The sequence below is a fragment of the Poecilia reticulata genome, chromosome 7, assembly GCF_904066995.2.
Source record: "Poecilia reticulata chromosome 7, P_reticulata-male-v2, whole genome shotgun sequence".
NCBI lineage: Eukaryota > Metazoa > Chordata > Actinopteri > Cyprinodontiformes > Poeciliidae > Poecilia > Poecilia reticulata.
Genome location: NC_088836.1, coordinates 19095296 through 19112279, shown reverse-complemented (window position 1 = coordinate 19112279; position 16984 = coordinate 19095296). Strand labels below are relative to the sequence as shown.

At 38.2% G+C, this 16984-nt stretch overlaps 1 protein-coding gene across 3 annotated transcripts in view; it reads right to left on the bottom strand.

The window, feature by feature from the left end:
* The window catches only part of kcnd3 (potassium voltage-gated channel, Shal-related subfamily, member 3), a 117989-nt gene that overhangs the window by 7259 nt on the left and 93746 nt on the right, over positions 1–16984 (bottom strand). For all 3 annotated transcript variants that reach the window (XM_017305825.2, XM_008413846.3, XM_008413848.3), the window contains 2 exons: positions 15953–16121; positions 2971–3072 (listed from right to left, as the gene is read on the bottom strand). In XM_017305825.2, the coding sequence (XP_017161314.1) occupies positions 2971–3072; positions 15953–16121 (271 nt within the window). The remainder of the gene's footprint in view (positions 1–2970; positions 3073–15952; positions 16122–16984) is intronic.

The window sequence follows — 16984 nt, the reverse complement described above, 5'->3', positions numbered from 1 at the left end:
AAAACCGCAATATGTCTTTTTATGAGTTCACTTTGTAATTGTTTTTGCAAGAATGTGTTATTAGTCACTAAAACTAGAAAGGATTAAAGGTTTTAGAAAATATTTCCACTGTGAAGAAAGATAAAATCACTTCTTTAGAAAGACTTGGAAAACAGATCCTTGCCACTCAATTCGAATCACCTCAAAAAGTTGCTTTATCGTAATAAATTAAATTCAAATGGTGAAACTCATATAACATAGATTACAGAGATTTATATATTTCAAATGTTTATTTCTGTTTTATTTTTTATCATTCCTGTTAAAAGTTACTGAAAATCCATATTTCAGTTCCTCAAGTCAATATTTTTTTTTCCATTCAGAAATATTTTGCCATGGCTATGTTATGATATATAGTCACAGGGAGGACTGGTGGCTTGGCATTTAGTCATGGATACCCTACAAAAGAAGGGCAAGCCACAAAGAAGAGCTCAGTTAGCAGAGTTCTGTGAAAAAGCATACTAATGGAAAACTGAGTGGAAGGAAAATGTTGTCAAAAAAGGTACAACACATTAACCTCATGAGAATCTATAGGGTATTATAAAAGAAAAGATGAAATACACCAGACGCCAATGTAGATCAGCTGAAGACTGTTTTCAAAGCATTCAGGTAGCACAGCACGGCCACAGGGTGATCACCTTCCTGCTGCCTTTCAATTATGCAAAAGGAACCTTGACCAAATATAGAGTGAATACGTTGTACCATATAAAAACTCTCTTTTACCAGTATTGTGTTATATTCTAACTTTCTGAGAAACAGAAGTTCGATTTTTAAAAATTACTTATAGTTTTTAGTCAACTAATCAAAATAGGTGATTAATATATTATGTTGTGTGAAATACGTCAAGGATATATTGGTGTTTTATATAAGTTAATGAAATACATTAACTTTTTAATGATGTTCTTAATTTTTTCCATCCATCCATCCATCCATCCATCCATCCATCCATCCATCCATCCATCCATCCATCCATCCATCCATCCATCCATCCAGTAATTGTGGGGTTACGAGGGTTGCTGGTGCCAGTGAGATGGGGGGTCATAATTCAACTCAATATTAAATTAACACAGAAATAATCTAAACAAATGACCCAAAAAAGTCTAGAAATATCGTCACACTGATCCAGGTAAGGTGCCTCATCAGTGATCTTGTCCTGTTATCTCTTTCCTGCTACGATTTACTTACAGACATGTAATAAGTTGCCTCTATGCTCCCCAGAAGTACCTGGAAGCTCAGTGAAAAGTACTGCTGTCATCCCTCATAACAGCGATAAGCAAGCAAAATGCTGCATTAGGAAGAATGGTAGTAGGATCTTTCTGCCTGTTGAGCATGTGGCTGGTGTTGAAAACAGAGGCTTTCCGTGCTGAGAGGGTACATTGCTGTGCTGATGACTCAGTGTTCCTCGGCTCACTTGCATCGCGGTTGCTTATCTGTAGCTAAAGCAGCAGTAGAGCACAGGTGTTTAGGTGTGAGCTATTTCTGTTCCCCCTCCCTCCCCCCCACGCACTCCCATCCATACATGTGACTACAGGTCCGTATCAGCGGTCTATCTATCTGGAGGCGGCCATGCCTCACTACCCAGGTGGCCACCATACTGTAGAGTGGAAACAGCTTGATCTGCCAGGTGACAAAACACATTGTGTCGCTCCGCGTGGTGCCGGGCGTACTGTGAATAAAAAGCCTCCTAACGATTAAACATTTGACAGCGATTAACATTTTGTTTAACTTTCACGCAGTCATCAGAAACGGCAATAAAGACCATCTGTCTGACCTTGCTGCTCAAACAACCCTGAACTGCTGGGGTAAGCGCTCCGAGTAAAGTGGTTTGTCACAGAAACCTTAGAGCAGATAATATTAAGATAAACACAAAATGTGGTGCAGAGGTAATACGAACCAACTAGCCATTCTTTTTTCTGCTTTGCCTGATAAGAAGCTTCATAAAGGAAAAGTTAACAAGTAACCAGGACCAAGTCCTGTTTGCTACTTATTCCATTAGATTTAACTCTAATGTTAAATCTTCAATCTGGTAATGACATCAAACAAACTTTTTTCATTCAGAATTTTAAAAAGCAGTGAGAAACCAAGGAGTTTTCGTTGTAACGTCTGAGGGAAAACTGTAATGAGCTACATACTCCCAGACACACACAGCAGTGATCACAAACTTTTATATATTGGTTGACTATATTGGATTGTGAGGCCTGGGCTTGTGGGAAACCTCTGACTTAACATATTTCTGTGTTAATCTTTATGACATTGGATAAGAACATCTGAGTCTGGCGGCACTTGAAAAATATATAAACGAGGTGTTTTAAAAAGTTAGAACACACACCCTCAGCAAACATTTTGTTTTAAGATTAATTTAAAACTACATTTTTCAAAAAATACAGTTACAGGTTTATAGTTTCCAGTGCCTTGCTGCAAATGTGTTGCGTGTTTCTCGGCCAGCAAGTCTCACTGGTGCCAATCTGATTGTGTCCTCACCAGTTCTGCTGGAGAGAGATACAGCAAAGAAGACACTGGAACACTGAGTTAGAAAAGTGGAACAAACACTTGTTTTTGTGCTGTGTCTGCCCCCGGGGCCACTATAGTGCTTGCTTGTAAACCGCTAGATTTCGGAGAGGCAGGGAACATCCTTGTGTTGTGTTTACATTTCTTGCTACATCGCCTCAAGCCTGTTCCTCAGCTGGGCAGCTGGGCTCAGCGATGCTCACGTTAAATGTGCCGCTCGCCAAATGAGAACACAGTTAGTTCCTCCGAAGGGATGCTGGGATAATTAATGGATATTAGGGAGCAAGGCTTGAATTTAGAATCTCGGATAGAGCACAGGTCAGGTTTTATGTGTCACCGCTTAAAATATGCACACTTTTGACTGCGTCCTGTGCGGCTGGTTGTTTCTCGGAATAGTAAATGATGTGGTGCTGAGGCGAGTCTTACCGTGAGCTCGAGTGCTTCATTGAACAGGCCGTTGCGCTTGCTGTGGAGGAAGGCACTCGAGCTTCCTGTTTTTGATAGTCGTATCCTGGCAAGGCGAGCTTTCTGCAAAGAGCATGAAAATCACCTGTTAGTGAGGGCATTTACCACATCATATAACAAGATGATTGGGGATCTCTGACTCTGCTCTGATTTAAGCTTTAACGTGCTTGATATTTTGGTTGTGAACTCATTGATCGCACCACGTGGGTATTACTGCATTCTCTCTGATCTCCGGTGATAAATTCACTCTGATCCTCAAATATACTTATGAATCATTTATGGGAATCGTACACTAGCACAGTCCTTTGGTTGAGAAAGCAGTTAAGAGCGGCAGATGTTGGAGCAGATAAATCCGGCATAAATCAGGCACCTAAGTGTCGTACAGTAATTTGCACCGTTTAAAACAACAAATTCAATTTGCTTGAACCATGTTAGCGGCTTTTCTCCGGCTAAATGAAAGATTGTAAGAGTTCAATGCCACGCTGCTCTACTTTTCAGCTCAAAGTGAAAACTGTCTTAAGTGCAACAGATATGAACCAGACAGAGAAGGGACAGGGAGGAACGTGGACAGGAAGGTTTTTATGCAAGAGCAGCAGACAGTAAAATGATCCTTCAGGAGGAGCTATTTTAAAATCTTTATAGTTCTTTAAATATAAACACTATATTATATGTCTTTAATAATACAGTGTTTGATTCAGTATCACATAATGAAGTGAGTACATTGGAAATATACTGCTCAAAAAAATAAAGGGAACATTTAAGTGTTCACTTAAGTGCTTATGTGTTCCCTTTATTTTTTTGAGCAGTGTATTATCCATTAAACAAATTAGACAGTGTTGTATGTGTTTGGTTTTTTTTCCTTTATATTAATTGAGAGAAAAGATGAGACAGACGAAATTTGAGAATGAAAAGACCAACATCACAAACAAAAATATTGTCATGACTTTCTCAAATTAGAAATCCCACATACTTGTTTTTCACTGTTCTGCGTTTAAAATATAGCCAAGCTGGAACACTCTGTAATATTTATTGGAAAGTTGTTAAAGAGCATTTTGCTTTCCATAAAACAACAAAAGCCACACCAAGCTGGTTCTAGGATGAGATATCAGGTGTGAAGTTTCTGACAGCTTCCACAGGGCTCATCTTCTTATTGCTGCCAAAGTCTCAGAATGACACAAAGCGAAAAGAGAAAACAGTTGACAAAAGGTGTGCTGCTCAGCACTGGATAATCCAAAGCCGTTTGAAGAAGGGCTACAGTAAATATGTGCCATTTCAAAATCATACTTTTTTGCAAAAAATGTGAAACAAAAAAAAGATTAAAAATGCACACCACAGACCAAATACTATGTTGAAGCACATGTTGATTCTTAAGGTTAGCTGTCCTTTTATGATTTTTCTGACATTTGCTCATTTTGCTAATAGGTTAAAAATGCATGATGGATGTACCACAGCACAGATAGTACTTTCTTGAGAAGCAATACTTCCAGGCCTTCCAATTTAATAAAAACTTGAAGGAGAAAATGTTATGATTTTACGTAGTTAAACTTGATCATGTGGTGTGATTCCAACAATTATTTGGAACAAAAGCAGCTCTACATATAAAAAAAAAAGAAATTTCCAAAATTGCAATGCCTAAAGTGAAAGATAGTGACGACAGCATCATGCTCTGGGAATACATTTCTTTAGATGTAGTTGAGGATTTTTAATCTGTTAATTCATATTACCAGACAGTTTTTCTCCCAAAACCAGCAGGTGTCTGTGAGAAAGCTGATGATTAAGAGGGATTTAATTTCTTATCAATCACAGTGAGTCCAACAGTGCATCAAAATAAAAAAAATAACTACTTTGTCAGAGGAAAATTGAAGAGTCCAGAACTAAAGAACTAAAACTGACAGAAAATCTGTTGAACAACAAGAAAAAGGCTGTGGACATGATACATCCTCCCAGGCGGACAAATTTGATGGATCTTTGCACGGTGACGTAGGAAAACAAAGTGGCCGAGTCTAGATTTATCACTCTGACAGAGTTCTACCGAACAAGACTGAATGCTGAAAATGGGCTATAGACTGTTTTAACCAAGAGTTCTTTAAGGGCATGCAGACTTCTGCAAATGTATTGCAACGCCTTATTTATTTTTTTATTTTTAAATTCATATGACATTGGATCACAATACGATACTTCTAACAGCAACCCAGAGAGTTAATGTAATTGCTTGTGTTTTATGACTTGAATAAACTTTTTATTTATTTTTTTGACAAAGAGCTTTACTTGCATTTGAACGCCAAATATTCACAATCTTCTGAAAAATAAAACTTAAGCATAAACTTAAATAAATAAATAAATAAATAAATAAATGCATCAGGATTTTGAAGTTTGGATCGACCAAACAAATCAGTGAGTGCTTCCTTTATCCCTTGCTGCTCATCCAGTACTCTAGTTATGTGCACAATACTTGCAAGTAATTTATTAAAAGTATTAGGCAAGTAAATAAAAATGATTTATTGTTGTAAGATTTGCAGTCTTGCAGAAAAAGACTTTTGCAGGGCACTGCTTCCAGGTAGCATTGTTGTGCAGGTGCTAAGCACCCAAACTGCTGACTTAGTGATTCCCGTGTCCATGTGCGCTTTATGACTGTGCCAAGACATCTGGCCTCATTTGAAGCTAACTTCTATGAATCTTGTTACTTTACCATGTCAAGTAGGGGGTTATTTATAGCGCAAAGTAGTCAAAATCTTCCATCCATGCAGTCATAAAAGTTTAGTCTCCATGCTGTTTGCTCCCTGTTCATTGATACTAATGAGGACCATTTTAGTGTGTGGATCTCCCAATTAAGAAATGTGAAATAAAAACAACTGACCTTTGAATTGCCCTTGCATGAATGAACTTTGCCAGTCTGTGCCCACAAAAAAATATTTGAAAAGTCGTCTGTTATCTTTTTTATTGCATGGATTTATAAAGATGGCTGTGATGAAGAAAAAACTGCTGAATAATATTCAAGATGTTTAAATGATAGGATGTTGTGGGACCGGATGGATGCATTAGGCCCCTTTCCAACTAAAGCACTTCTGAGGATTAACTGGTGGTTTGGATGCGTTCCACAGAGGTTTATAAAAGCATTCCCACCCTTTTGAACTTTTCAAAGTTTTAGTCATTTGGGTCTGGAGTTTTTGCCCTGCAACAGACTGGCGACCTGTCCAGGGTGACCCCGCCTCTCGCCCGGAATGTTAGCTGGAGATAGGCACCAGCAGCCCTCCTGACCCCACTAAGGGAACAAGGGTGTAAAGCAAATGGATGGATGGATGTATGGATGTATGGATGTATGGATGGATGGATGGATGGATGGATGGATGGATGGATGGATGGATTTTAACAAATCCATTCTAGCATAATGATTTTCTTTCATCCACACTTTTCCTGTGAAGTTCTGACTATTATGTTAAGAGTAGGATTTTTTTACAAGTTCAAATTATGTCTCATTTGACCAAAGCAACATTCTCCATATTTTTTTATTTCATTATGTGGATTGTAGCAAGTTGCACACAAGATTTCTTCAAATAGGATTATTTCAGCAATAGAAAACCTTTGAAAATCATTGGAGTACTCATGCAGATTGTGGACTGTAACATTTATAAATGCGCAAAAGATGCAAGATGTCATGGCAGTAAATGGCAATCAAAGATTATATCCTCACACAACTTCTATTAAAAACAAGATAATGGAAGTCAAACAATATATAAACACAAGCACCTATAGCACCTTTCTTGAAATTATTTATCTCTTCTTCTCCTGAATCATTATCTCATCCTGCCCTGCAGTCCTTGACAGGTTTCTTTCCTCTCTGTGCCCTCACACGCTATGAACATCCACTTTGGCACAGCATTCCCAAAGGACTTTGGAATAACCTTCCTGCCTGCTCAGCCAATAGGATTGTCTCAGCCGGGGTCACCATGCAAACAGCAGCCTATGACTGTGGCAATAGTTGCTAGGCAGCACAGAGGTAATAGAGGGGACGTTTAAAACATGTCCTGCCAGAGCAGATCCACTTTCACAGTTCTGATTGATTCCCGGGACCTCAGGGACCAGGGCACTCCCGTCTCAGACCACAACATGCAAAACTGAGGATGTACTCTTGCTGAAGCATTGTTAAGAGCAAGGAGGGTTATATTGAACACCTTCATACAGATATTATCAGAAGGAGGGTTAATAGGCAAAAATAACTTTGTCTTGTGCGAATTGCATGAGAGAAGAAATAAACACACAGATGGCGTCTTTGCCCCTGCTTAGACATGGAAACATACTGAGGCTTGAAATGTAAAACCATTTGCAAACTGTGAAAAGTACAAGAGCTGGTCTTTAACGTTTATGAATTGTTTTCAAACACATCCTCATATTTTTTAATGCAAAAGTTTGTCCATCTTAAAACCGCTGTTACGATTGATACATTTCACAAGGAAATTCCAGACTTCCCCTCTGAAGCACTACATTCAAGAAGCTAATTTATGAAGAGTGAAACATGGTAATTCTGATACGGGCAATGAAATACCCCCAAACTAAAACATCTGAAAACCTTTTTTGAAACAAAATAGGGTTTTGGTAGGCATCTATTTTTCAGAAGTATCCCTTCTGAATAGCAATATATCATAAAAAAACAAATAAAAAAAACAAACCATATCAGTTCCAACAGCATGACCGATTAATTTTAGACTTTACTGTATGTCTAGTCTCTGCCATGTAGAGGAACAGACAATTTATTAAGGGTATTACACCCCCACCTACTACTAGGTGTTCACTCAGAGGTCATCCTGTTATGAGTGATTAGTATTAGTACTAGTAATATTAATATTAATTAATATTAATACTAATAAAACCTGTTAATGTTTTAATATGACATATTAGCTGAAAATTCTCACCTATTTTTGTTGCTATATGTCATTTTATTGTTGGCTTTCTTCCTTTTTTCAGTCTAATTTAAGGTTGTGTTTTGAGTTGTATTGTAGTTAATATATTAGATATATATTTTTCTGACAAATTGAGTTACTGCACAAAAATTCTGAAAATGAAAAGTTTCAGAAAAATTTCAGGACAGAAAAAAGTTCTGATTCTATTTCAGCAACATTTTCAAGTATGTATGCAAAACTCCATGACAATGTTTTTTTTATTTTTACTCTGTTTCAGGTTTCAAGGCAGCTGATGGATGGATGAATAGATGAATGGATCCATGACTGCAGGAACATTGAGAAACAGTAAATCTCAAACTAATAGTTGAATAAATTAAACGGTTTTAACTATACATTTTTTGATGATGTGCTGTATGAAGAAGGAAAAAATGTCATTACTGCTATCAAAATGTAGAAATATAGTTAATATCTTTTTCTTTGTAGTATAAAGGACATAACTAATTTAGGAGAAAAAAAATTAGAAATGGTATTCTGATCTTCTTTTTCGCCTGGAGGCCAACATCAAGTTTCTGTATTTGATTGGTCCCCAGCTGGCGAACAGCCCACCAGCTGGGGACCAAGCAAACAACCTTGTGCTACGATCTATAAGCACGGATGGAGGGTACGTTGTTAACTGAAGTGTTGAAGAGTACGGACAGCACCAGCCTTCAAAAAGAGCCAGGTACGTTTAAATATTGCTTTATGGCCTGAAACTAATTCGTCTGAAAACTTTCTTTAGTAACCTCTTAATTGTTAGTGAATGACGACCCGTGGTCAATATGAGGCTTATTGCAGAAAAAAAAATAGTCATCTGCAGTTGGAAAGAAACGTAGTAACCTAAAACTACAAAGTACTTTTACAGCACATAACGCTGATGAATAAAATGAGTAAATTCACAAAGCTGTCCATTTTGAATATTGTTCCTTTTCTTAATCTCTCTATCTTTTGTGTTTCCCATTCATGAATCAGATTCCACTAAAATATAAACAGATGCAAATGAGGTGAGCAGATGCAAGAAATGTTTCTGTTTCTGGGACTTTAAGTGATTCACCTTTTATTTTTAGTGTTTTTGAAAATAAAAAAAAAAACACTGAATGAAGTTAGAAAATAATCTCGGTAAAGTTGTAATATCTGGATAATAAGAATGTGCACTGTACTAATATGTTTGCTAAATAAAGTAAAAACAGGAAAATATCCTGTTAGTTTCATTTAACAATTTAACACAAGGGGAAACATTTTAAGTGTGTGTTACCTTCATTGCACTTTATTCACAGATTTCAGATTTGTTTATTAGTTTTTTCATGAGAAACCAGAATGTTCCATGTTACAAGGTTTATACATGCTGAATAAGGGAAAAGCAAAAATCAGATTTAAAACACAATTTAGACAATTTATTTCATGAAATCCTCTGCTGGCATAATTTATTGGAAGACAGGGAGATTTATATGGTCTGTTTTTTTTCTAAGATCAGCAGTGCAGAAAACATTTTTTTCCCCTGATAAAAAAAACAAATGCTCCAACTTTCATATTTATGATCATATTTATGTTGTGATTTTAAAGTCCCCAAAACACTGTTCTTTGAGAGTGGTATTATATTGACCTTGGCTATAATTTAAATGCTAATAAATAAACATAGTCATTCAGAGTGGATTCTGAATGAATACCATTAACATCTCATTTAAATTTATCCAACGCAGAGGCTTGCTTGGTAAAACAACTCTATTTATGCACATTCAAAAACCTGATTACAATAGAAAATAAGGAACTAAAAATAAACTTGATCTCTGCAGTGAAAAATAAAACGTAGCAAACACAAGCAGATGTGTGGTTCAATGTAAACATATTTTGGCTCTTGTTGAACTTTAAATTGATCAGCATTGGAAAAGCAAGATTTTAAAGAAAATAAACTTTTACAACATATCAACAAATCATGATAGTGGTGATGCCAGTATGAGCAAGTGAATCTGCCCAAACATTTCCATGCGAAAACTGCAAATAAACAAATCGGTGAGCGCCAAGTTTGTTTTTATTTTTCTGTTTTAAATGATCAATAACTCTTTGAAGCTCACATCTAAAAGAGTCACGCCAGAGCAAATACTTTATTTTATTTGCTGCCAGCCAAGGACACTAATCTAAAATATTCTAAAACAAATAAATAAAAAGCTGTATACACCGATATCATACATCTTTGAGAGCAGTTTTAAGTTTCATGAGATGCAATTTATTTATTTTTTTTTGGGTCCAAAGGAAAAGATATAAGAAAATCATAGCATATAGTGGAGGACAGTGATTTGGTTTGTGTGTAAGATCTGGCTGCATAAAAAGCAGAGCAATCAAGCTTTGAGACGGGTTTAGGTTCTGCCTCAGGCCTTCCTCGGAACCCTGCGAATGACAGAAGAGACCATCTGATGAGGAAGAGCACCTCCACACCCACACATAAATAACTGTGAGAAGACTTATTTTGTTTGGCAGCTGCCACTCATCTTAAGAGTTGCTTTCATACAGAATGACAGTTCTGCCACAAGGAAATAAGTCTGAACCGCTTTAGGTGAGCTTCAGTGTGAAAATACAAATATAAGGAAGAAAAAGAGGAATACAGTATCAGACCTTCGGGGAGCAAGAAAGAAAAGTTGGGACTTTCGAAAATCTATCGGTGAGGCAGATGGGAAGCCCTGAAGAATGGTAAAATTGATTTTAAGGAAATTGTATCCGGCGACACTATTGGCCTGTTGACAGGTCGGCTTTAGACTAACACTGGTCGAGGGTTTGGCTCGTCTTTGTAGATGAAAGTGCGCCTCCGTCTGCAAAATGGTCCTATTTTCTCTTTTTGTCATTTCTCTTGACCCCACGCTCAACAAAGTAGCCCATCAACGCTTCTCTGCCTCCTTTTTTTGGTCTATCTTATTGCAACACGCAGACAACTGTATTGATTGTCTAGAAGGCCAAAACACTCTCAGACAAAGGTCATTTCAACTTTTGACTTCAGCCTTCTGAGCGAAGGCGAAAATAAAAACAGGTGATTTAGAGAAAAGAACAAGAAACAGAGAAAGGCACTTTCTCTTTCTTTCTTTGTCTCGTTCTCTTTCTTTAGATTTAGTGAAATAATGATCCAAACACTGAAAGTATATTTCAATAAAATGGGCTAAGTAAAAGCGACTTATAATCCGGAGTGGAAAATACGGTAAATATATTTCAATTAACATGGAGGGGGAAACATTTTGTTGTGCTACAGACTACAGGATCCAGCGTTGAGCCTCTGGTGGGTTTTCCCTCTTGCTACATTCAGCAACTGGTGGCATCCTCATGTAAGCTGCTCTCTGTGCAGTGAGATAGATCAGGGGCTGTCTCTTCACCGCCACCCAGATGGATGGTTAATTGTAAGGGGAGCTCGGCTCACAGCTAACAATTAGACCTGAATGAAGATTGATGTGAGCGGGGGGCGGGTAGGAAGGTAGTAGGACTCGTGTGATGAGGAGGCCAAAAAAAAAAAAAAGAGGGATGGGAGAGAGATGAAGAGGAGGCTGGAAAATGCTTGGGGACTAATGCTGCACATCCTCCCCTCAATAACTCCTCCTCCCTTCCGTCCCATCTGTTCTCCTTTCGTCATTTCAATAAAGTGAAAGGCAATCTAAAATTGCTTTCTGATTTAGCTCTCAGTTGAACCTACCCTTATTCTAAGAAATGACCTCGGGAGGAATGAATTTTCTGCGAAACATAACCACTTGTTGGCAAGAATTGTGGAGAAAATGATGTTTTTGCCATGGCAAATGACTAGTGGCACTTGCAAATGGTTAGTTTAATGACAGGGAAGGTCGTATGTCATTTAGGTTATTGAGCATTAAAAACACTACGTGTTCTGCTGAAGGCAGTAATGGGGTGTTGAAGACTGTGGCATGCCTGAGTGATTCATGAGTCTGGAGGGGCATTAAGAATCACAGCTGTCATTAGCAGTGAAAAAGTAGACGATGCATCAATGAGGCCTCTGTCTTATTCAGAGGTTAGCAGCTAAAACACTACATTAGGTAAAAAAAAAAAAATATATATATATATATATTTAAGTTATGTAGCATCTAAGAAGCAGGACTCGTGTAAAAAAAGGGTTTGCCGCTTCTCATTTATTATGAACAGGATGAGATATTAATTGTCCTGTTGAGATTTCCTAGAGGATGAACCGATTTCTCTGTGGGCCCTGGAGTAGTTAGATCTGTTTCTTCTCTGTAAATCATTAAAATATCTATAGCAGTTTTGAGCCTGATTATGGTGTAAGACGGTAAGCCAATAACATCTTTCAAATATCCCCAACAAGATGTGGAACAAAGCTAAGAGAAGTAGGACATTTTAGTAGAGATGTAATAAAAGTTAAGTTACTTATCATTACTTTTTAAGTAATGATAAGTGGAAAACCACTGATTTAAACAGTAAAGCTTTAGATATTTAGCAGCTGGAAATATCAATTCTCAAAGCCTGTTTTTACTAGAGGGCAACAATATGTTTGGAGCCCACCAAACAGGTCTCAGGACTGTGAGGATGGTGGCAACACCTAATCACGCTGGATAATTAAAGTCGGAAATGGCACAGATTAAATCTAAGCGATCTAAAATATCACATTTGCAAATCTCCCATCATCCATGGCACTTAGACCTTCAATTGCCATCGCAGTACGCCGTTTTGAAGATCAAAGCATCCAGGTGCAACATTATCATGAAAGCAGAGAGAAGGTGTTTCAGTCACGGTGTTATGAAAGGGAGGGAAGCAATCCACTGGATGTCCTGGTGCTCGAAGCAAATCACTGACCTCACCGCGGGGCAAACCAACGAGACATCAGAGTGCCTGAAGAGAGTCATTTAGTGCTGGTTAATAAGATCCGCAGCACCCTGCTACAGTGCCTCATTGGCGGCGGGTGAAGGTGTGGGTGTTTGGTGGCATGGCAGTGTTTTAGGACACTGCGCAACACTGCGGCTCAGCGAACACGCACGGGAAGGTGATACGGAGAAGGTCAAGACTGAACCTGACGGAAAGTGAGGTGGGTCCAAACACGGAGCTGCCACTGCTGCACAGATGCAGCCCTCCATCAAATGCAGATGGGGGATTTTCACTCAACAGATGCATATGCACACATAAACAGGCCTACAGACATAAACTTTCCTTCCAGCCAGCACCTCATCTGGGTGATAGTTATTTCAGGAAAGAACACAACATCAGGACACGCATCGCCTCCAGCTCTATCCCATGTCTCTGCTCCCTCTGCCTCCTCTGCTCACTCCTTCCCTCTGGCCTTTCTTGTCCCACTCCTTTTCCCCTCCTTTACCTCCATCTAGTTCTTCATATCTCATTTCGACCCATTTTCCATCTAGATAATTCCCTCAACTTCCCAATCCTCCTTTTCCTCCTTCTTGAGCAGTTGGCTGTGTAACAAAAGAGCCTTGTTCGGCAGACAAGGTTACACTTAGTTAAGACTCGGGCAGCGGTCAGGTCACAGTTGCAGATTTAAACGGCAACCAGAGAACATGTCCAGAGATGGATGGCATTAATCACAGGAAAGGTGAGACTGAAATGCAAGTGCGTATCTGGGAGAATTGCAGCGGCGGATGGACGAGCATGGATGAAGGAAGGAGATGAGCGAGGAAAAAAAAAAAAAAAAAGGCCTTGCTTTGAAGAGCCGTGAATGGCAGTGATGAGAGAGAGGGATGGACTCTGAAAATATGTGTCTGCGTGTGCACGTCTGCCAGCTCTGAGCAAACACACGATCCATCTACGGCGAACAAAAACTGTCAGGCTTGCTCTCAAACTATGATTACCAGCTCAGTTTTGTATGAGAGCCAGCTGATGCTACTACACTCGGTCTGGCGTTTGGATGCAGCAAATAAAAGTGACTTTTTTAAAAAAGATTTAAAGGCAGTGACATATACCAGGCGGGGGACTGAATCATTAAATCCCAAACTCTTTCAAAAGAAAGTTGATCAATCTTGTGAAAAATGTGTCTGTAATTACAGTTGAATTCAAGTGTTTAGATAAGTTGCGTAGCATTGGGTAGATCTGCATTTAAACTGATGTTATCTTCCACAGCCTTGGTGCAGCTTTGGCTAATTCTTCTTGACAAAATCGGTATAACTGAGTCAGCTTTGCTTTTTTAGAGGTGTCCACAGATTTTCTACGGGACTAATCAGGGCTTTCTGATCAACTTTATTGTCCTCAAGCCACTTTTTGAGTTAATTTGGTGATAATATTAGAGTCATTCTCCATTTACAATGTTTTCAAGCTTGAAAGCTTCTAATTTTTTCCTTTAAATGCAAAAATTCCATGTGGATGGCTCATTAATCTCATTACTCTATTTTATTTATTTTTTTAGCAGTAAAATATTTAGTAATCATAACAGCTAAAATCAGAAAGGTCTGGTTAGATTTAATGTCAAACAGAGACAGAAAATTTTATTTTTGTACAACGTATAAAATCAACTGTATTACATTGCTGAACAAAATGTGGAAATAATGCAAAGAGGGGGAATTACTGAATTGAACGAATTAAGTTTTGGTAAAGAGTTTAGAGTTTAATTAAGGGGTAGGAATGTTTACAATAATAAAAGTTTAAATTGACAGGCAGCAAAATTAGCAAAACACTGGACGTTTCTGTATGTAGGGCAAAAGTAGCTTAATTTTATAGAATTAAATCAGCTGAAAGTTAATAAGTCGCATTGTTTATATCTGTGTTATTTATGTTGATGGCCCAAATACACACAAAATTAAATTCTGCCTTGATTCATAGGCAGAATGAACTGAGTGTTTGTGCAACCCGATGATTTTCAGATTCTTATTCCTACATGATGTGATTTGGAGATCATTTGTCTGGCTTTGGAACGTGTAGCAAAAGACTTCAATAATGTTAATAAATCCCTTTGTAACAAATGGGTTATGGATTACCGCTCAGTGGAAAATCCCTTTGGCACATGTTTATCTTTCCCACTTGATGAAAATGGAATTTTAAATGTAGATAATCCTTTAATAAATAAGTGCGACACCATTTTCCTTCTCCCACAGATTTAGTGAGAAGCCGTGTGGTCCAACGTGAGGCTTTCGAATTTCATGACAATCTAATGTTCAAGACACAGCCATGAGAAGTGTGTGGACAGAAGCAGTGAGAGAAAGTACAAGACGCTGAACCGAGGTTCCCTTGTATGGAGCGATGAAAGAAAGTGAAAGACGGGAAGCAAAGCTGCAGCTTCTTCATGCTGAAACATAGCAGCGGAGGTATTTTGAGGATCTAATGAGCGCCTTGGGGCAGACCAAGAGATAACTTGAGGGATTACGTCTCTTAGTTGGCCTGGAAACGAATAAACTGTCCTGAAGAAGCAGAAAAACATTCATGTGTCTGGAGATGTAAAAGAAAACTTTCTTTTCATCTTTTTATATTGAAAGAATTTTGTCTAGAGCAACTTGATAGTCATTATTTGACATAAAACCAAATGGTGACTCACTGTGAATATCATATAAAATGTTGCATCACTTTTATTTACCGCTTTTGCGTCTCTTGATTTGCATGAAGGAAAAAAAAAAAGTTTTTAGCTCAGGCTCTTTGCAGCTTTAATAATAAATAGCAAATTTTTGTTTGCCTCTGGTTGTTCAAGACACCTGGCTAAGTGATGCCTCAAGCAGAACAGAAGAATGACATACTAGTGCCCCCAACTGGGGTTCAGCTGGAGAAAAAGCTTTATTGATTTTTTGTGTTTTTTAGTGGGCAGCAAAAAATTCAAGAAAAAACGTTACCTAACAATATAACATTCCTGATGAGGCAGAAAAAAAAGAGTGAAAAATACACTTAAGATTTTTACAGATCCTTGTTATAACTGTCCCAGGAAAAAAGAGGGCAGTTACTGATGTCAAGGTGCAATAAGGGGTTGGTTAAGGTAAGGTATGTTTGATGTATAAAGCTGTCAGTGCCCCCTACTGGTTTGGAAGACTGTAGGTCCAAACCTCTGAGGCCCATCTGAAGAGAAATAAAACTGTGTTCACCTGAACCTTCTGCGCCCGCCGCTTGTCTGCTCTCTGATTCTGGTGATAGATGCGGCTAAAGTTGGACACGATGACAGGAACAGGAAGGGCAATTACCAACACCCCACTCAGAGAGCAGATTGAGCCAAAGATCTTTCCTGCAATCGTCTTTGGGACCATGTCGCCATATCTGTGAGACACAGGGGAGAGGACAAAAAATAAATTTAGCAAAAATCTTGCAATGGAGACATGCGTAGCTAACCCCGCTAAATAAATCGTTGAAATATTTCTGCAAAGTCACTCTCCTTAGATCTGACTTTCATCTTTGCAACCGGCTTGTGCCGCATGCATCAATCCTCACAAGAATAAAAGCCGACCTGTTGACTGCATCTCCCCTATTTCCAGGGGAAAAAAAAAAGGCATCTGCAACCAAACCTTTTCCATCACCGAATGACACAGTTATGTCAACTGACTCACTCACTGAGATCTGATACTATTAACCTTTACAGAGGAGAAGGACAAGGACACTGTGAATGCCAGGCACATTTCCCAAAAGACATTTATTCCAATTATTTCTAAAATATTTGCAAGTCAGAAGCAATTTTTTTTGCACGTGCTCAAAAAGAGACAACTCAATTACATTACATATCTTAACAATTTTTCCCCAAGGGATATGCTCAGGGTGCTGGCACGACAGTGGAAAAGACAAAAGAGGAGAAATCATCCAAAAACTAAGTTAGCACCAGTTAAGTTGAAAAATAAAACAAAACTTATTTCTAACTGTGCTCATTTTTTTATTCATGACTAAAACCTTTTTTTTGTTTGTTTTTCTCAGAGGCAGAAGGTCAACTGAATGAACTGGACTAAACTTAAGTTAGTTACAAATAAACAAACAAATTCATTCAGTTGCAAACTGAGCAGTAAATATGTAAAGACTTGATGTCAAAAAGACAAATGTTTCCTTTTACAGTGAACTGTAACGTAGTTATTCAGTTGAAAAAAAAAGCAGCGCTACAAATGACTTCATTTTATATCGCTTTGGGGATGATTTCA